At 44.7% G+C, this 20485-nt stretch overlaps 1 protein-coding gene across 3 annotated transcripts in view; it reads right to left on the bottom strand.

The window, feature by feature from the left end:
- The window catches only part of LOC111963169 (Ral GTPase activating protein catalytic subunit alpha 2), a 188139-nt gene that overhangs the window by 83040 nt on the left and 84614 nt on the right, over nucleotides 1-20485 (bottom strand). For 2 of the 3 annotated variants that reach the window (XM_070443336.1, XM_023986437.2), the window contains exons 4-17: nucleotides 17786-17843; nucleotides 16605-16648; nucleotides 16298-16478; nucleotides 15676-15791; nucleotides 15334-15472; nucleotides 14271-14476; nucleotides 11891-12133; nucleotides 11312-11491; nucleotides 10656-10790; nucleotides 10391-10539; nucleotides 7815-7926; nucleotides 7318-7555; nucleotides 4752-4925; nucleotides 2250-2399 (exon numbers count right to left, since the gene is read on the bottom strand). In XM_070443336.1, the coding sequence (XP_070299437.1) occupies nucleotides 2250-2399; nucleotides 4752-4925; nucleotides 7318-7555; nucleotides 7815-7926; nucleotides 10391-10539; nucleotides 10656-10790; nucleotides 11312-11491; nucleotides 11891-12133; nucleotides 14271-14476; nucleotides 15334-15472; nucleotides 15676-15791; nucleotides 16298-16478; nucleotides 16605-16648; nucleotides 17786-17843 (2125 nt within the window). The remainder of the gene's footprint in view (nucleotides 1-2249; nucleotides 2400-4751; nucleotides 4926-7317; nucleotides 7556-7814; nucleotides 7927-10390; nucleotides 10540-10655; nucleotides 10791-11311; nucleotides 11492-11890; nucleotides 12134-14270; nucleotides 14477-15333; nucleotides 15473-15675; nucleotides 15792-16297; nucleotides 16479-16604; nucleotides 16649-17785; nucleotides 17844-20485) is intronic. The other variant, XM_070443335.1, reaches the window with a different exon arrangement.

Here is a 20485-nt window from a genome sequence, read left to right as displayed (position 1 = left end):
TGCGGTGACCTAACAATCGTTTGTGGTGCTTTTACTGTAAAGCCTTTTTGAAAATCGGACACTGTGGTGGATTAACAAGAAGAGTACTTTTAAAATGGTGTGAAATACTTGTATGCTTGAGGAATTTTAATTATGAGATTTCTGTTGTTTGAATTTGGTGCCCTGCACTTTTCACTGGCTGTTGTCATATCGATCCCGTTAACGGGATTGCAGCCCTAAGAAGTTATCTGAGAAAACAAGCACTGAATAGTGTAGGGAATCATTGCACCATCAAAATCGCTGTGAAATATCGTTTTTACAGCCGTTTCAAGCTGGTGGACCAAAATGAAAGTTACTTTCGGTTTTGGTCCACCAGCTTCAAACACCTGTAAAAATGATATTTTTTTCAGTTTAGATATTACAATGATTCCCTACACTCTTCAGTGCTTTGTTTTTCTCTCATAAAAACTGAAATAGAGCGAACAGTAGAATTTTAGCAACCAGGAAATTAGCTATTTCCGCTACACTATATATATATATATATATATATATATATATATATATATATATACACACACACACAAAAGTATGTGGACACCCCTTCAAATTAGTGGATTCTGCTATTTCAGCCACACCCGTTGCTGACAGGTGTGTAAAATCGAGCACACAGCCATGCAATCGCCATAGACAAACATTGGCAGTACAATGGCTTTACTGAAGAGCTCAGTGACTTTCAACGTGGCACCGTTATAGGATGCAAGTCATTTTGTTAAATGTCTGCCCTGCTAGAGCTGCCCCTTCAACTGTAAGAGCTGTTATTGAGAAGTGAAAACATCTAGGAGCAACAACAACTCAGCTGCGAAGTGGTAGGTCACACAAGCTCACAGAACGGGATGCTGAGTGCTGAAGCGCGTAATTTTTTTTMGCCTGTGCTCCATTACTCACTACAGAGTTCCAAACTGCCTCTGGTTTCCATGGCCGAGTAGCCACACACAAGCCTAAGATCATCATGCGCAATTCCAAGTGTCGGCTGGAGTGGTGTAAAGCTCGCAGCCATTATACTCTGGAGCAGTGGAAACGCATTCTTTGGAGTGATGAATCCCGCTTCACCATCTGGCAGTCTGACGGACAAATCTGGATTTGGTGGATGCCAGGCGAACGCTACCTGCCCCAATGCATAGTGCCAACTGTAAAGTTGGGTGGAAGAGAAATAGTGGTCMGGGGCTGTTTTTCATGGTTTGGGCCAGGCCCCTTAYTTCCAGTGAAGGGAAATCTTTACGCTACATCATACAATGACATTCTAGACGATTCTGTGCTTCCAACTTTGTGGCAACAGTTTGAGGAAGGCCCTTTCCTGTTGTTTCAGCATGATGATGCCCCCCCGTGCACAAAGCAAGGTCCATACAGAAATGGTTTGTTGAGATCGGTGTGGAAGAACTTGACTGGCCTGCACAGAGCCCTGACCTCAACCCAATCGAACACCTTTAGGATTAATTGGAACGCAGACTGTGAGGCAGGCCTAATCGCCCAACATCAGTGCCCGACCTCACTAACACTCTTGTGGCTGAATGGAAGCAAGTCCCCGCAGCAATGTTCCAACATCTAGTCGAAAGCCTTCCCAGAAGAGTGGAGGCTGTTATAGCAGCGAAGGGGGACCAACTCCAACAATAATGCCCATTATTTTGTAATGAGATGTCTGACGAGCAGTTGTACACATACTGTACTTTTAGATAACATAGCCAAAGTCAGCCAAAGTTTAGATAACATAGCCAAAAACAGCCTTCCCAGTTTGACAACAGATGACGCTCCGGTGGGAGAAATCAATAGGCGAATATCTTAGCCAATCACAACACTGGTGGGTAAGTAATACTGTGAAACACTATCATTCTACTATTAGTGCCAGATATATTATGGACATTTTCTGAAATTACAATCCAAAAATTCTAGAAAATCTTGTGTAGCACCTTTAAAATGATAAAATGGTTCCATTGTTTTAGCCACAGTGAGATGGAATAGGAACATGCAGTAATAACCATTAGAACAGATTAGTATAGAATTCTCAGACAATTGTCCTTTTTTACTTTCAATCCAAAACGACAGTAAGTAGCCGTGAGAAACAAGCGTTTCCACTTCACTGAGTGTTAATAAAACAGTGAGGGACTGACAGGAGAATAGGAGACGGGAGATAAGAGTAGTGACAGACAGACGGAAGAGACAGACAGGGCGAAGGAGGGAGGACACCACACAGACAGCTCTCAGAAACACTTTACCTGAAAGCCTGTGAGAGCAAGAGTTACCYGAAGAGGAGGAGAGACCAGGCAAGAAAGAGCTCACAGTGTGAAGCAGCATAGGAACGCTTTTAGTAGCGGGCAGAGCCTCGTAAAGATGGACACAGCTGCTGATAGACTGGCTTCGCTTAGCTTCCATCAGAGAGATAGAGAGAGAGAGAGAGAGAGAGAAAGAGAGGGAAGGAGGAAAAATAAGAGGAAGAGAGAAGGGGAGAGAAGTCAATAAGATCATATAGAGCAGAATGGCAGAAGTACACCACTGGCAAATACATTTAACACTTTGCATAAAAATTGTAAGAGGGGAAGAAATAGTGCAGAAAAATATGACCAAAGAAGACAAAATCCACTAAGGGTTGAGTCCTAATTGGAGATCTGCAGGTGTTACTTGAATTGTCATTCATGTCAATTTGCTCGAAACATGTAAGAAGAGCGTTTTGTTTTTGTGCGACTCCAACTTCAGCCCGAAGGCATTAAGAGTGAAACAAACAGGCAGAGTGAAATTACTGAGACAGGAAATTAAGAACTAATAACTGAGACTTCAGTGTAAAGAGAAGATAAATAGAATATATTAAAGCCTAAACCCCGAGGCTGGATCTCATGTTCATTTGACACTTGAGGGCTCTTCACCTAAACAAAGACACTGCTCTACCAGATTTGTTGTTGCATATTCTAAAACATTTTTTTTTTGTTATGAACCCGTCTACATTTGAGAGACGTCATTTATGCAACGCGTTGATTTTATTTGAAGCCCAGATTAATTCGTTCTCTATGCACATGACAGAAGAGGACAAATACAACTGGCTTTGAGTGCATCACAGTAAAGACGACTTATTTCCATCCACACACAACTTTGTAATGTTATCTCCTAAAAATACACTAACAAATAGAAAAGCAAAAGGCAGCTGGAAAGGGCTGGGACGCGCAAGTTTTTACAGTGATACAATTCATGTGTCGCACATATTGCATTCCAGTACATTATTTCCATAATAAGAATAAGGTACTGGTTTGAAATGAGTAGACCTAGGATATTCATTTGATCACCCTGTTGCAGGAGAAKCTTCCTGCAATGCAGGACATTTGAAATGTGTCGTGTAATTGAGGTTTAAAAAGGTTTCTGAAGTTTGTACATTTCCACTTTGCAATTTCAGACTTGATTTTCCCTTACGAAAAATMMATCAACCCSTACAAAAATGTAAATGTACTATAATCCACATTTCCTGTCACTGCGGGACTATTTTCCTGCTGTAGCAACCTGGCTCAAACTAAGATCATACATCTGTAGTCAGTCAACAGGACAATATGACCATATTTATTATTAGCTCCCAGTAATTTCAACACCATGTCGCAGGAAATACTCATCAGAAAAACATTGCCAAGTACGTATTGGCATAAATGAGATTACACARATTTTCAGTTTTCAAAGATAAGGCGTTGGGGAAGTGTGTGTGGACAGCACTTCAGACCTAATATAAAAGAGAGAGGAGCATTGCAAGAGAAAGAGGATTCTAATCTCTGCCTACACCACACTTTAATTAGTCGCTTTCATTTGGAGATAGCATCGTCTCCACTACAGACCGCTACTGTTACCCGTTTTATGCATATTAATGAGCATTAATTACACTCTTAATGAAACTATCAAAAACGTCCACYGATTGATGTGTGGGCCCTCTCTCAAGGAGAAGGAGGAGGGATATCGGGATGTTTGATGATCAATGTGGGAGAAATCCAATTAGACGAGAGAAAAGGAAGAATTTAAGGCGGTGGCGTTTCATGTCGGTCTCTGTCTGTCTGCATGCACACACACACATTTAAGAGTCCTCCTTCAGGCCCAACTACATCTGGTCCAGGCTCAACAAGCTCTTCAGCGAGCAGAGATGCTATCAGTCATTACACACACAGACAGAGAGACAGACAGAGAGAGAGAGCGAGAGAGAGAGCGAGAGAGAGAGCGAGAGAGAGAGCGAGAGAGAGAGCGAGAGCGAGAGAGAGAGAGGAGAAAGGAGGAGGGTGAGGAAACAAGCAAGGCGGGTCACTCTTTCATCCCCTTCCGTTAGGGATTAGTTAGTTTAGAGACAGCTCATCTCTGCTCTGGATCGCCTGAGAGCTCAACTGATCATTAGACTGAGACGTCTCCATCAGTCAAGTGGATGTTGTTCACTTTATCTGAACAATGAAGTAACAATGTTCATCTCCAACATGTCACCAGGGGAGTGTGTGTGAGCCAGAGAACTGACACAGAAACATGTTGACTTTAGCCAATGACATCTGACAAAAAAATGGAGACCATCTGCTGTCGCTTTGTGCTTAGAGCTGAGCCCTTCACCAGCACCTGGGCTAACGTACACATGCCCTGCTTTTATATACACTCACTCACTGTRGAGTCTATGGAAAGTCTGGTCTACACTGTAGTGCCATAGAGGGACTCTGAGATCTGGCACTTGTCAAATATGACTTCATTACAGTAGCATGTGTGTGTATGTTCACCTGTGGCTTTCTGTCGTACGTTGTTGCGTGCCTTCTCCACGCCGGGGGCCCCTGAGGTGGTAGCGCTGCGGAACCTCATGGGCTCCTGGACCCCCTGCTGYTCTCCCTGGTTCCTCCAGCTCAAAGAGAAGGACCTGGCCACCGCTGCTGCCTTCTGGGAGTCCTGGATCACCCCTGAGACACAGACYAGAGAGACAGACACACGCAAATAATATAAATACAGAAGCAAAAAGAGAAACTGAATCTTTCGACCATTGTTGCTCTATTCTCTGAGGCTTACACAGCATCATCCCCCTCAATCCCTTCATCCCTCCATCCATCCAGGGATCTCAATTTAAAAAAGTGTGTTGGTAGCGTTGGTGCTTCCAACTTAAACAAGTTAGGAGCACCACATAACATCTAGGAGCACTAGACAAATTGAGATACAGCCTTTATTGGGCCGGTATGAATTCTAGCTAAACTCAACAAAAAAAGAAACGTCCTCTCACTGTCAACTGCGTTTATTTTCAGCAAAACTTAACATGTGTAAATATTGTATGAACATAACAAGATTCAACAACTGAGACTAAATGAACAAGTTCCACAGACATGTGACTAACATAAATGGAAAAATGTGTCCATGAACAAAAGGGGGGGGGGTGCAGAATCAAAAGTAACAGTCAGTATCTGGTGTGCCACCAGCTGCATTACGTACTGCAGTGCATCGCCTCTCTATGGACTGCACCAGATTTGCCAGTTCTTGTTGTGAGATGTTACCCCACTCTTCCACCAAGGCACCTGCAAGTTCCCAGACATTTCTGGGAGCCCTCACCCTCCGATCCAACAGGTCCCAGACATGCTCAATGGGATTGAGATCCGGGCTCTTCGCTGGCCATGGCAGAACAATGACATTCCTGTCTTGCAGGAAATCACACAGAACGAACAGTATGGCTGTGGCATTGGCATGCTGGAGGGTCATGTCAGGATGAGCCTGCAGGAAGGGTACAACATGAAGGAGGAGGATGTCTTCTTGTAACGCACAGCGTTGAGATTGCCTGCAATGACAACAAGCTCAGTCCAATGGTGCTGTGACACACTGCCCAGACCATGACGGACCCTCCACCTCAAAATCGATCCCGCTCTAGATACAGACCTCGGTGTAACGCTCATTCCTTCGACCATAAACGCGAATCCGACCATCACCCCTGGTGAGACAAAACCGCGACTCATCAGTGAAGAGGACTTTTGCCAGTCCTGTCTGGTCCAGCGATGGTGGGTTGGTGCCATAGGCGACGTTGTTGCCGTGATGTCTGGTGAGGAACCTGCCTTACAACAGGCCTACAAGCCCTCAGTCCAGCCTCTCTCAGCCTATTGCGGACCGTGTGAGCACTGATGGAGTTGTGCGTTCCTGGTGTAACTCGGGCAGTTGATGTTGCCATCCTGTACCTGTCCCGCAGGTGTGATGTTCGGATGTACATCCTGTGCAGGTGTTGTTACACGTGGTCTGCCACTGCGAGGACGATCAGCTGTCCATTCCTGTCTCCCTGTAACGCTGTCTTAGGCGTCTCCCAGTATGGACATTGCAATTTATTGCCCTGGCCACATCTGCAGTCCTCATGCCTCCTTGCAGCATGCCTAAGGCACATTCACGCAGATGAGCGAGGGACCCTAGGCATCTTTCATTTGGTGTTTTTGAGAGTCAGTAGAAAGGCCTCTTTAGTGTCCTAAGTTTTCAAAACTGTGACCTAATTGCCCTAGCGTCTGTAAGCTGTTAGTGTCTTAACGACCGTTCCACAGGTGCATGTTATTTAATTGTTTATGGTTCATTGAACAAGCATGGGAAACAGTGTTTAAACCCTTTACAATGAAGATCTGTGAAGTTTTTTGGATTTTTACGCATTATCTTTGAAAGACAGGGTCCTTCTTTTTTTGCTGAGTTTATGTTGTGCCCTAGAAATGAACAAGCCTATAAAGCCAATTGTTTATTATAAAAGCTAAAATGTTGATACAAATACCTGTCATTGAAATTACAAAGTAATTTGTGGAATATTAGGTTTCTACATGGTTTAAAAAGCAACATTTCCTAAGCTATCCCTTTTCCATTGTTTCTGTTCCGCTAAATGTTTGGATGTAATGGTAAAGTTACCAGGTTGTTAGCTAGCTAGATAATGAGGTAACATAATTGAACAAGCTGTTTTAGAATCGTTTTAGCACGTCCCACGACGTGGTTTATGGATGTAAAAAATACGGACCGCCAATGGAAATGCATCCCGCTGCGGCGCCAATGCGCGATAGAAGAGAAAAAAACCTAGAGGCGGTGATATGGATCACAACTTTGGAATGGTTTGGGCTAGAGACAAGTGGCTTTCTCTGCAAACACCACGGTCACGAATCTGTGCGTTTCCTCTAGGGAACTCCTAAACAGCAATACAGCTACGCCTAACCATTATAATAATTGTTATATGGCAGATTTGTTTTCTAGGCGCAATGGTGCTCCCATATTAAAATATTAAGGAGCATTCGCGACCAAAAGGGTTGCACTTTAGAGCCCTGCCTCCACCCCCCTCTCTCTCCCCTGCCTCCTCACCCCGTCCCCTCTGTTTCTTCTCCTTCTGTTCGCTGAGTTTGTCCAGGGGCAGGTTGCTCATGTCCAGTCCGTAAACGGAGCGGGCCAGGACCGCGGTCAGAGAATCCATGATGCTGGCCCACTCGGTCACCAGCTCCTCCCAGCCTGTCAGAGACGACAGCACAGACAGCAGCTCGTCCCACAGCTCCCGAGAGATGAACACACACAGGTTGGCCCGTACCCACGCCACGATGATCGTCTGGGGGAGGATGTACAGGGGCACAAAGACAGGAGGACGAAACAGAACATCTCATTAATCACCATAGGCAGGCAGCTGGTTCTTATTGGCTTGTAATCAAAACACTAACAAGCCATTAGAGCTGTAACATTGTTTCCACATTATATTAACATCATGGGCAACAACCATTTCCAGGAGCTTAGCTGGACTTCCTCTAACAGAGGTATCAGAACAACTCTGTAACAGTAAGAGAGGCTATATGATCCCCAGGCTGACTGACCCGGAAAAGGATGGCAGCCAGGCTCTCAGCAAAGATGTCTTTTCTTTGGTTCTCCTGAGGCCTCTTCATCACCGACTCAGTGATCCTCAGCAGCACCTGTAGCATCTGCTCCCTACACACACCAGACACACACCAGAAGATATAATTAGTCCATCATTGTGTATCAGTAGATGATCATATAACACAGTGGAATTGTCCAGGTCTGTCCTTCAGGTAAAAGCAACCGCATGGTTTAGAATTTGTTTTCCTATTTAAACCAGTGGGTGTACACAAACAGTATATACAGTGCATTCGGAAAGTATTCAGACCCCTTTTTCCACATTTTGTTACATTACAGACTCTAAAATTTATAAAATTATTTTTTATTCCTCATCTATCTACACACAATAGCCCATAATGACAAAGTGAAAACAGGTGCTTCGAATTTTTAGCAAATTTATACAAATAAAAAACAGAAATACCTTATTTACATAAGTATTCAGACCTTTTGCTATGAGACTCGAAATTGAGCTCAGGTGCATCCTGTTTCCATTGATCATCCTTGAGATGTTTCTACAACTTGATTGGAGTCCACCTGTGCWAAATTCAATTGATTGGACATGATTTGGAAAYGCACACACCTGTCTATATAAAAAGGTCCCACAGTTGACAGTGCATGTCAGAGCAAAAACCAAGTCATGAGGTCGTAGTAATTGGTCGAAGTTGAAGATCCCCAAGAACACAGTGGCCTCCATCATTCTTAAATGGAAGAAGTTTGGAACCACCAACACACTTCCTAGAGCTGGCCGCCCGGCCAAACTGAGCAATCGGGGGAGAAGCGCCTTGGTCAGGGAGGTGACCAAAAACCCGATGGTCACTCTGACATGGCTCCAAAGTTTCTCTGAGGAGATGTAACAATCTTCGAGAAGGACAACCATCTCTGCAGCACTCCACCAAACAGGCCTTTATGGTAGAGTGGTCAGACAGAAGCCATTCCTCAGTAAAAGGCACATGACAGCCCCTTGGAGTTTGCCAAAAGGCACCTAAAGGACTCAGACCATGAGAAACAAGGTTCTCTGGTCTGATGACACCAAGATTGAACTCTTTGGCCTGAATGCCAAGCGTCATGTCTTGAGGAAACCTGGCAACATCCCTACGGTGAAGCATGGTGGTGGCAGCATCATGCTGTGGGGATGTTTTTCAGCAGCAGGGACTGGGAGACTAGTCAGGATCGAGGGAAAGATGAACGGAGCCAAGTACAGAGATGCTTGATGAAAACCTGCTCCAGAGCGCTTAGGACCTCAGACTGTGTCGTCACAGGTTCATCTTCCAACAGGACAACAACCCTAAGCACACAGTCAAGACAACGCAGGAGTGGCTTCAGGACAAGTCTCTGAATGTCCTTGAGTGGCCCAGCCAGACCCCGACCTTGAACACGATCTAACATCTCTGGAGAGACCTGATAATAGCTGTGCAGTGGTGCTCCCCAGCCAACCTGACAGAGCTTGAGAGGATCTGCAGAGAAGAATGGGAGAAACTCCCCAAATACAGGTGTTAAGCTTGTAGCGTCATACCCAAGAAGACACGAGGCTGTAATCGCTCCCAAAGGTGCTTCAACAAAGTACTGAGTAAAGGGTCTGTAAAGGGTCAGTTATTTTTAAGAAATTAGCAAAAATTCCTAAAAACCTGTTTAGAAATTGTGAAAAACCTGGAGGGTAGCCTCAAGATATCTCAAAATATTGGCCACCATTAATTGGATATTTGAGTGCCGTAAAATAAAAAGTGAGCTATACCTGACAAGTGTGAGTGGTTTAGGTTAATTGTCCCATCCTTTGTGGGATCTGCCTGTCAAGCACCAGCTACCGGTAGAAACTTTGTACAGTTGGCTTAACATAGCGGTAAGTAGACCGCTATGTAGAAGTATGTACTTTTTCTCCAACCGACATAGCTAACTTCGCTTGGTAGGCCTAACATTATTCCTTTTTCAACATTGTTTTTAAATAGTGTTTAGTCACGATTGCTGCTGACAAACATGATAGGCTACATTGATTGACGGACCACGTCAAATTGGCTAGCTAGCTAATAACAGACCACGTCAATCAAGCTAACTTTCAGGGGATAAACTAGATGACTATATCTAAATATTGTTTGATTTAGGGTGATGACAGTAGTCCGACGGACAACTTTACCAGGACGATGTCAAGCTCTTTCCAAAAGCCTAATCTCTGATAAAGCTAAATGACACATTTCTTCTGCTAGCGAGCTACAAACGGATCTGGCTACCCTCACGCATCTGAAAATACATGATCAATTGATGTTTACTATATAATTGCTATATAACTCTGATGATAGAGCTAAATGTGGAATAATCAGAAATGTGTAGTTTTGACTAGGCTCTTCAAGAGGAGATATTACAACCAAATAGTTGTAATTATTCTTGAAAACAGCACGTCGTGGTCAATGGATTTAGTGTAGATGGGGATCTCCTTGCCCCCCACCGGGGGCCCCAGCAGCCAAACGGAATGCTATTGTGACGTTTTATTGATAATGTTTAGTGTATATCAGTATGTACGTTGATGAGGTGCTGACTGACGTACCATGTCTGTGTGTTCATGGCGTGCTCCATGATCACGTGGCGGTAGATGCTCAGCACCCCTTTGCACACCTCCACCTGGTTGTCCAGTAGTTTGGCCACGTCCTGGCACGGCTCCAGCAGAAACACGTTGGCCGAGTTGGTCAGGAACACCTGGGGGGGTAGAGCAAGGAGATAAAACTACGGTCAGGGGTTTACGAGATACATCTGGACACGCACAACAACAACAACAACGTTTCAAAAGACAAAACACGCTTGCACGTACATACCTGCAGGGTGGGCTGGATGCCAGCCTTGATATCTCTGTTCTGTTCCTCAGTGAGACAGCCCCGGCTGATGGCACTGCTGAAGGAGTATGTTCTGCCCCAACTGGACGAGCGCTTGTGACCATGACTTTCCAACGCCTGCAGGAGGACACGACCGTCCAGTCAGCGTGGCGAGTATGAAATTGAGTGTTCAGAGTTAATTTTAGTCTGTGCATCCACTAACTTGTGCTGTATGTGTGTCTGTGTGTAGTAATAATAATTAGGTTAGTGTTTATATTTGTTTTATACACGTGAAATGGAAATGTGTTTTTTTGTATATCCCAATGTGCAGAAGGTGTTTTTTGTATATRCCAATGTGCAGAAGGTGTTTTTTTGTATATCCCAATGAGCAGAAGGTGTTTTTTGTATATCCCAATGAGCAGAAATTTGTTTTTTGCAAACACCTTCAGAGAGTGGGGTCACAGCCAGGGTCAGCCATTATCAAAGGTGATCCTTGGACCAATTAGGGTTAAGTGCCTTGCTCAAGGGCACATTGACAGATTGTTCACCTTGTCGGCTCATGGATTCGAACTAACGACCTTTACGTTAATGGCCCAACGCTCTAACCACTAGGCTACCTTCCGCCCTGTGTGTGTTTGTCTGTGTATCACTGTCATTACCTGTGTGTGTGTGCTATCGGTCTCAGTGATGAGCAGCTGCTCTGGGTTCTCCTCCACCTCGGCCTGTCTGCTCTTCTCCGGCTCCGTCATGAAGCCTGGCTTCTCCTGCAGGATCCACTTCCTGTACACCTTGATCACCTTCCGGGTCGCTGACGCCTCACAGGAGGGCAACAGGAAAGCCTGGAGATACAGACAGATATTACACAGTATAATGCAAGAGAAAATAGGATAATGGGCGTTGGATAATGAATAAATGTATTTTCAGGATCCTAATAAGGTGTTTGCTAAATGGCACGYAGCAGATGTGGTGGTTAAGGACATTTAACTTGAATTAACTTGAATTATTGAATTTGCTCCAGCGAAGAGGATTGCTTTGATGTAGTGATAGTGTCTTTGCACTAGAGGGCAGCACACAACAGATAAGATGGTTTCCTACTCAGCATCATGTTCCAAAGCTAGTGGGGTACCAAAGGAAATCAGCTTCACAACTAAAACTGCTCCTGCAGAGGAAAAGCCTAGTTTATACTCTCATTGAGGTCACTTGGAAACACTTTGTCATCATCTCTCTGTGGGCTGTACCTGGTGAAAGACCTCGTTGACGAAGTTGATGTTGTCCCGTGTGGAGAGTAGGATGGCGTGCACCATGTCGTAGACGCTGCGGTGCTCCTCGTCGATGCTGCACAGGCTGGAGTCYCTGGGGCGCCGGTCAGACAGCGTGCTACTGTTAGAGTGGCTCTTCTCTGGCTCTGTGGGGCCGTTGGGCTCCCCCTCGCCACCACGGTCTTTATCCTTCTCCTGACTGCTACTGCCTGCAGTGACAGTCTGAACACACACACAGCACAGGCAGCGGGTTGGACAGGGTACCAGCGAGAGGGTATAGGGCTGGGTTCCAGTATAAATTATAAAGACCAAGACAAACACAGCATTAACTGTTGGTTGAATAAAATTATTCATTATTTATTTATTAAAATAAACCTCGCCTTGGAATTGACCATTCAATTCTACCTGCATTAAAAGGGATACTTTATCTACTTCCCTAGAGTCAGATGAACTTGTGGATACCATTTGTATGTCTCTGCGTCCAGTATGAAGGAAGTTAGAGGTAGTTTCGCGAGCCAATGCTAACTAGCGTTAGCGCAGTGACTGGAAGTCTATAGGTATAGGTATCTACTAGAGGTTATAGGTATCTACTAGAGGTCGACTGATTAATCGGAATGGCCGATTAATTAGGGCCGATTTCAAGTTTTCATAACAATCGGAAATCGGTATTTTTGGACACCGTTTGGACGTTTTTTTTTTTTACACCTTTATTTTAATCTTTATTTAACTAGGCAAGTCAGTTAAGAACAACATTCTTATTTTCAATGACGGCCTAGGAACGGTGGGTTAACTGCCTTGTTCAGGGGCAGAACGACAGATTTTTACCTTGTCAGCTTGGGGATTCATCTTGCAACCTTACGGTTAACTAGTCCAACGCTCTAACCACCTGCCTCTCATTGCACTCCACGAGGAGCCTGCCTGTTACCGAATGCAGTAAAAGCCAAGGTAAGTTGCTAGCTAGCATTAAACTTATCTTATAAAAAACAATCAATCAATCATATCACTAGTTAACTACACATGGTTGATGATATTACTAGTTTATCTACGTGTCCTGCGTTGCATATAATCGATGCGGTGCACATTCGCAAAAAAGGTACCTAACAATAAACATCAATGCCTTTCTTAAAATCAATACACAGAAGTATATATTTTAACCTGCATATTTAGCTAAAAAAATCCAGTTTAGCAGGCAATATTAACCAGGTGAAATTGTGTCACTTCTCTTGCGTTCATTGCACGCAGAGTCAGGGTATATGCAACAGTTTGGGCAGCCTGGCTCGTTGCGAAATAATTTGCCAGAATTTTACGTAATTATGACATAACATTGAAGGTTGTGCAATGTAACAGGAATATTTAGACTTATGGATGCACCCGTTAGATAAAATACGGAACGGTTCCGTATTTCACTGAAATAATAAATGTCTTGTTTTCGAGATGATAGTTTCCGGATTCACATATTAATGACCTATGGCTCGTATTTCTGTGTGTTATTATGTTATATTAAGTCTATGATTTGATGAGCAGTCTGACTGAGCGATGGTAGGCACCAGCAGGCTCGTAAGCATTCATTCAAACAGCACTTTCCGCGTTTTGCCAGAAGCTCTTGCGTGTGCTTCAAGCCTATCAACTCCGAGATAGGCTGGTGTAACCGATGTGAAATGGCTAGCTAGTTGCGGGGTGCGCGCTAATAGCGTTTCAAACGTCACTCGCTCTGAGACTTGGAGTAGTTATTCCCTTGCTCTGCATGGGTAACGCTGCTTCGAGGCGTGCTGTTGTCGATGTGTTCCTGGTTCGAGCCCAGGTAAGAGCGAGGAGGGACGGAAGCTATACTGTTACACTGGCAATACTAAAGTGCCTATAAGAACATCCAATAGTCAAAGGTATATGAAATACAAATCGTATAGAGAGAATAGTCCTATAATAACTACAACCTAAAACTTCTTACCTGGGAATATGAAGACTCATGTTAAAAGGAACTACCAGCTTTCATATGTTCTCATGTCTGAGCAAGGAACTTAAACGTTAGCTTTCTTACATGGCACATACTGCACTTTTACTTTCTTCTCCAACACTTTGTTTTTGCATTATTTAAACCAAATTGAACATGTTTCATTATTATTTTGAGGCTACATTGATTTTATTGATTATTAAATTAAGTTAAAATAAGCGTTCATTCAGTATTGTTGTAATTGTAATTATACAAATACATGTTTATAAAAAAAAAATTTTTTTTTTTTTTTTTAAATCGGCCAATTAATCGGTATCGGCATTTTTGGTCCTCCAATAATTGGTATCGGCGTTGAAAAATCATAATTGGTCAACCTCTAGTATCTACTAGCATGTTTGACATCGGACCTACCTGGATGAGTTTGGGGATGACCTCGTTAGTGCCYTTCTTGGCGCTGGGGGTGGRGGTGCTGACATACTTCTTCTCCAGGAAGAAGGTGACCAGCCAGGTGATGAAGGCCACACGGGGAGCCAGGTACTGGTCTCTCGTACAGAACGTGCTCTCGTTGTTACGGGTCACTGGGACATACAGAGGCTTTGGTCTGTGGTGGGGGAGGTCTGGGGYAGGTAGGGAGAGGGAAGGGTCAGAGACACAGAGAGGGAAACAAGGGTGATATATACAGCAGGTGAAAGACACAGTGGGAGTTAGAGAAAGATAAGGAAATTACACTAGATCTAAATACGCTGCTCTTTCAGTCAACATCAGTTTTTTTTTGCTGTTACTGGCCATTATATGAAAATATTTAATTCAGCCCACAAAGTAACTGACCTGAACAACCCTGATAATTACAGTGAACCACAGCCTCGTGGACCAGGTTAATGTTTCAAAGGATTTTAATTTCTATAATTCATGAAACCTCATTTAAACATGGGTTGAATACCTTTGAATTGACTGGCAATTAGCTAAAAAWAGACATTCCCTCTCAGACAGAGAGTAGATCATTAGAACAGGGGAAATGGAGGAAAACATCAAGTTCATGACAAGATGTCTAAATTGCCTGGCCTCAGGAATCTGTGTGCATCGACTGTAGTAATTAGCTTTTGGGTCAAGTTTTTGACTTGGCAAAGGCCTGTTGCTGCAATTATAAATTAGAACTTCTGACTTGCCTGGTTTAATAGAGGAGCATGATATTACACTTCCCCTCCAAAAAAAAAAAAACATTTATCCAAAGCTGCTTCTCAGGAGAGTAGCTAATACCCAATTTGCATGCCACTTTAAAAAAGAAGAAAAATGTAAAAAGCTACCAGGAGTGTGTTAGAGAGTCAAGCTGCACATTCAGAATCTCAAATGGAGTAAGCCCTTGAGTTTTTGCAAATTGACCCACGGTGACATAACGGTATAAAAAAAAGACTGCTCTTAGGAAAAAGGGAATACAACCCCACATGCACAGACTCACCCACACCCACACCCCTACCTAAAAGCGGCTTGTAAAGGTTGGTGAGCTTGGTGAAGGAAGGGAAGAGGTGAGGAAGGTAGTACTTCTTGAACAGACTGAAGAGAAACCTGAAGCCGGTGTCCTGGTTGTCTTTGTTCTTCCACTCTAAACTGGATGCCTTTCAGACACAAAGAGGCAGACTGAGTCACAACACAGCCAGACAATAGGCCCAATACAAGCTTGGTACTGGATACATTACTTTGTTTTTACAGGAAGGAATGGCCTCATTTGATGAGATTATGCATTTTGAAAGTATTCGACCAAGGCCACAGAGTGATCCAGTGTTGTCTAGGAAGGACAATATTGTAGCAGGAGCCTCACCTGGACAACCATAAACTTGAGCAGGGTTTGGAGGATGTAGCAGGTCTGGTCGTCTGCCAGCTTCTCCCCTGGCACAGCTGGCACCAGCGGGGTAATCTCCTCAGGCACCACCTTGGCTGTTGAGCCAGAGAGAGAGAAACAGAGCGAGAGAGGGAATGAGGAGTGAGGACGGCCTTCATCTCACTCCAGCAGCCCATTTCATGAAATAATCAGTGTAGTTGCCCAGGACCCAGACAATCACAGTCAGCTGCCCCAGCTCAAATTGCACAACTTCCAGATGGCACTGAAACAGGTCTGAACAGCAAACTGAGACACATTCAACTGTAAGGACAGGGGACCAGAAGACGGAGCATGGAGAGCCTTGGGGTGTGCTGAGCGTGTGTGTGTGGTTTTACTATCCTTGTGGGGACAAAAAGTCAAGGATAGTAAAACAAGGAAAATTCAGGACAACTGGGGACATTTTGCTGGTCCCCTCAAGGAAAAAAGCTATTTTAGGCTTAGGTGTTAGGGTTATGGGTTAAGGTTAGGGTTAAGGAAAATAGGATGTTGAATGGAAATCAATCGCTTGGTCCCGACAACAATAGTAAAACAAATGTGAGTGAGAGACGTTGAGGGGTCTCACCATCAGGCGGGTTGGAGAAAGGGTTGTAGATGATGGTATCCAGGGTACAGGGTCCTCTGGTGGAGGGCACGGCAGGGAAGCCTGGCACCAGGCAGGCGAAGATGAGGAACTGCTCCTCTGCACAGTTATTCTGCAGGGCCTGCAGCCACAGCAGGAACAGACGAATTCCCTCACATCTGATCTGCATGCAGGAGAACAGGGGACAGGTTACTGTACACGGAACAGGATCAGACTGCTCCGTCTCCTTCACAGTCACGTGGGAGTAACATGTGCAAGTTTGTGTTAGAAAACGCAAAACAAGTCTCACCTTGAACGAGTTTCCAGTGTGCAAAAGCTTTTTCAGAATAGAACCTGCAACGGAAAGCGAGAAAGCATGACGAACAGAGGACAACCCTGACACCAACAAAAGAGATATGCCTTCCACCTGATGTGTACTAGAGATACAACACACTACTCTCTGCACATAGTTACACTTAACACAGAGACAAGCACGTCGGTCTGTTCCATCAGTAAATATTGACCTTGGGGGTGGTGATAAACCAGTCAGGGAGGGAAGGCTGCTCATTCTCCTGATGAAAATGAACATCAATTGCCTGGCGTGCAGTTATGAAGCCAATCAGGTCTGCGGTAATCAAATGAGACATTGCTCTGATTGCTAAATGCCTGCTTCTCCACTCATCAGGTTAAATCAATGCGTTGAAAAAAAAAAGAATAAATTGCTTCCAATCCCAACTCCTAGGCTCCAAGAGATTGGAAATGAGACATAAGGAGAGACCGAGATACATTTTCCACCAGGTGACGGTCTGTAAATGCTTGTTTCTCTAGTGGAGGGGACCCTAAAAAGACATCACTGGGCCCTGTCTTTCCATACAGCTTACGACGTTCCTTGTCCGTGTTGCTAAGGAGTTTTGTCCTCTACCTACTTTGGGCAGCAGGGTCAATGATAGGCAACAGTTGTCTAGGTGAGGTGACTCCTTAAGGATGAGGCTAGGGAAGGAGGGACAGTTTTTAGCTGGTGTTTTGTGGACTAGGGAGCGTGTTTGGGGACTMCCGAGGGAAGATGAGCCTCCATAGTGGGAGCAATAAGCCCCAGGGGTTGATCCGCGGCGACGATCTCTGCCTCATCGCTTTAGGGAAACGGCTGACAAACAGAAGATTATAATTGAGGTTATCGCTGCTTGCGAGGATGAAACCGAGCGACGCATAATTCAATTACCAATTTGCATTTCAAATGAAGCTCTCATTTGCATTTTTCATTTACCTCTCCTTCCGCGACTAATTATTTTCTTCTCACACAAACTGTTAAAGCGTGGTTGTGCCGATAATCTATGCTTCCGTGGTTTATTTCGGTGGTTGTAGTAACACAGGAGGGGACAGACCTTTGACTAATGTACCCATGCGGAAGAATGCAAATATTACCACTGTAGGCCTATTCAAGGAGGGTAGAGTGAGTACCAACTTAGAAACAGCTGATTCATTGGTACATACCTATACTGTGGAACTGCCATCGACTGTAGATTCGTTCTGGTAGAAGTTGCAGAATTTTCTGGAGAAGATGGGAAGGAACGTGTAAAATATTAGCACAAATGCCTGAAGTGTCTTTCTCCGAACAGACAAATCAGAACACAGAGACAGAGCAGAGAAACCTGATCACAGATGGAGAGAGGACAGCAAAAATGTACTCGATAGGCTTTAAACAACTCACTTTTGCACTAATTTGCACACCACACWCTAGACAGGGCCATGTTGCTAAGCTGCTCAGCCATACATCCTAAACAGAGATCACTTAAAAAAAGCATAGCAGCCTTGTCAGTCAACCAGTAGTCACTGCTCTCCGTTCCTCCGTGTGTGTCTCTGGCCTGCTATAGGGGTGGCCCCGGTGACACGGGACAACGCTGGAAATGTCATCACCTCGCCAACCATGGAATTTACAACTCAATTAGAGCGTGTGACCTTTCAGCAGGCTATAATTACTCCTCCACTGAGGGAGGGGTTAACTGGGTCCCTCTGGGTGGATAAAAAAGAGACAGGGGGGATGAGAAGAGAGGACACCACTGTGGAATGTGCAGTGTGTGGCGGCTGGTCCGATAATGGCCAGTGGATTGTGGGTAATTGATGAACCACTTGGTAGAGCAACCCTGCATGATAAAGCGCTGAGAGAGCGAGAGAGAGAGCGAGAGAGAGAGCGAGAGAGAGAGCGAGAGAGAGAGCGAGAGAGAGAGCGAGCGAGCGAGCGAGAGAGAGGCCTCTGAACATTAAGTCCTCACCAGCAGTAGCTATACATGCAAACTGAATTTGCAGAGTCTTGACAAATAGAGAGACTGAAGGAAGAGTCCACACATGCAGAACACGGAGAAAGAGCGAGAGAGACCATATCCTGGATCAGAGGAGAGAGGAGAAGAGGAGGAGGAGGAGAGCAGCCATGCCACATTATGGCTTCCAAAACTCATCTCATGTTTCGAGTACAGCACATCTCGATTTATAAACACCTCCCCCCCGCTCTGTATTTCTCCCCTCCTCCACCTCTCTCTCGTTGTGCATCTCTCCTCGTGTCTACTCCACTCTCCGTCTAAATCCCTATTCTTCTCAGTGATGGAAACAGAAATCTGACAGACAGCCATCACTCCTGGTGTCCCTGTGTCCTGGTTGACTCCTCTCTGATCCAGAGCGTGATGATACATGTCCTTCTCTATTGCACCTTTCTATTGATCCCGGCTGGGATTAGACATGCCCAGCTCCCAGCACTGATGCTCTCCTTGGAGATGCAGACACATTACTCTAGGTGGTAAAACAGTGGGGGGTCAGTCTAAGCCTGTGTGGTTTCCAGAGAGGGAGGGTGGTGTGTGTGTGTGTGTGTGTGTGTGTGTGTGTAACACCCACCCTTCGTCCAGGGGAAGGCAGGGAATGCTGGAGCAGAAGCGGGGAGACTCCCCGCGGCGGTGGGAATGGCAGCCGCAACAATGGGACTTTACTGGCTGATATGAAGCGCTGTGAGACTGACAAAGGGGCTGAGCAGAGCGGGCTGACTGAGTTACTCTAATCTGGAGACGTACTCCAGGCATAAAGATGGGGTATTACGGAGGGACGCGTCCAACTCCTACCACATTTACATGATCCGTACTTAGGTTTCCAGCCACAGGGCGTACATGACTCAGAATACACTTCTACCAGAGGTGTTCCACAAGGGCTTTCCAGCGCTCACAGACAGGCTCAGGAGAACTTTGAAGACTTTGTTTTTGTCATTGTACCCACTGATTTAAGCTTCACTTTGGTAGGATGTAACACCGCACCTGTGGAGTCTCTCATCCTTGTTTTGACGCAACAATGAGAAAAGTTGGTGAATAAGGCAACAGGATTCGGTGGAGTTTCAACTCATGTTAAGACTGAGCTTACTTTCCAGAAAACATGAGGAAACTTTCTTAAACCAGCCATATATGAGCCAGAGACATTAGTTTCTATAGCGCAGTCAGTCAAATCAAATCAAATTTTATTTGTCACATACACATGGTTAGCAGATGTTAATGCGAGTGTAGCGAAATGCTTGTGCTTCTAGTTCCGACAATGCAGTAATAACCAACAAGTAATCTAACCTAACAATTCCACAACTACTACCTTATACACACAAGTGTAAAGGGATAAAGAATATGTACATAAAGATATATGAATGAGTGATGGTACAGAACGGCATAGGCAAGATGCAGTAGATGGTATAGAGGAAGATACATCGTCAATGGCACTTTCTAGATGAATCGCTCACCGAATCAGCGTATTCGTTGACAATATGTGTTGGACGCAATGCGGAACATAACCAATCCAACAGTGATTGAAGCAGTCTTGAAGCGTGGAATCAGATTGGTCGGACCAGCGTTGAACAGACCTGAAGCGCGGGAGCTTGTTGTTTTCAGTTTCTGTTTGTAGGCTGGGAAGCAACAAAATGGAGTCGTGGTCAGCTTTTTCCGAAAGAAGGGCAGGGAGGCCTTATATGCGTCGCGGAAGTTAGTATAACAATGATCCAAGGTTTTACCAGGCCGCTGGTAGCAGCAATCGAGTATGCTGATAGAATTGTTAGGGAGTTTTGTTTTCAGATTAGCGCTTGTTAAAATCTCCCAGCTTACGATGAATGGCAGGCCTCAAGGGTGTGGTGGTTTCCGTTTACAAAGAGTCCATAAGTTTCGTTAGGGCCCATGA

Source organism: Salvelinus sp. IW2-2015, linkage group LG4q.2 (genome assembly GCF_002910315.2).
Source record: "Salvelinus sp. IW2-2015 linkage group LG4q.2, ASM291031v2, whole genome shotgun sequence".
NCBI classification, from domain to species: domain Eukaryota; kingdom Metazoa; phylum Chordata; class Actinopteri; order Salmoniformes; family Salmonidae; genus Salvelinus; species Salvelinus sp. IW2-2015.
The sequence above is the reverse complement of the archived record's forward strand: the minus strand, read 5'-3'. Positions and strand labels throughout refer to the sequence as shown.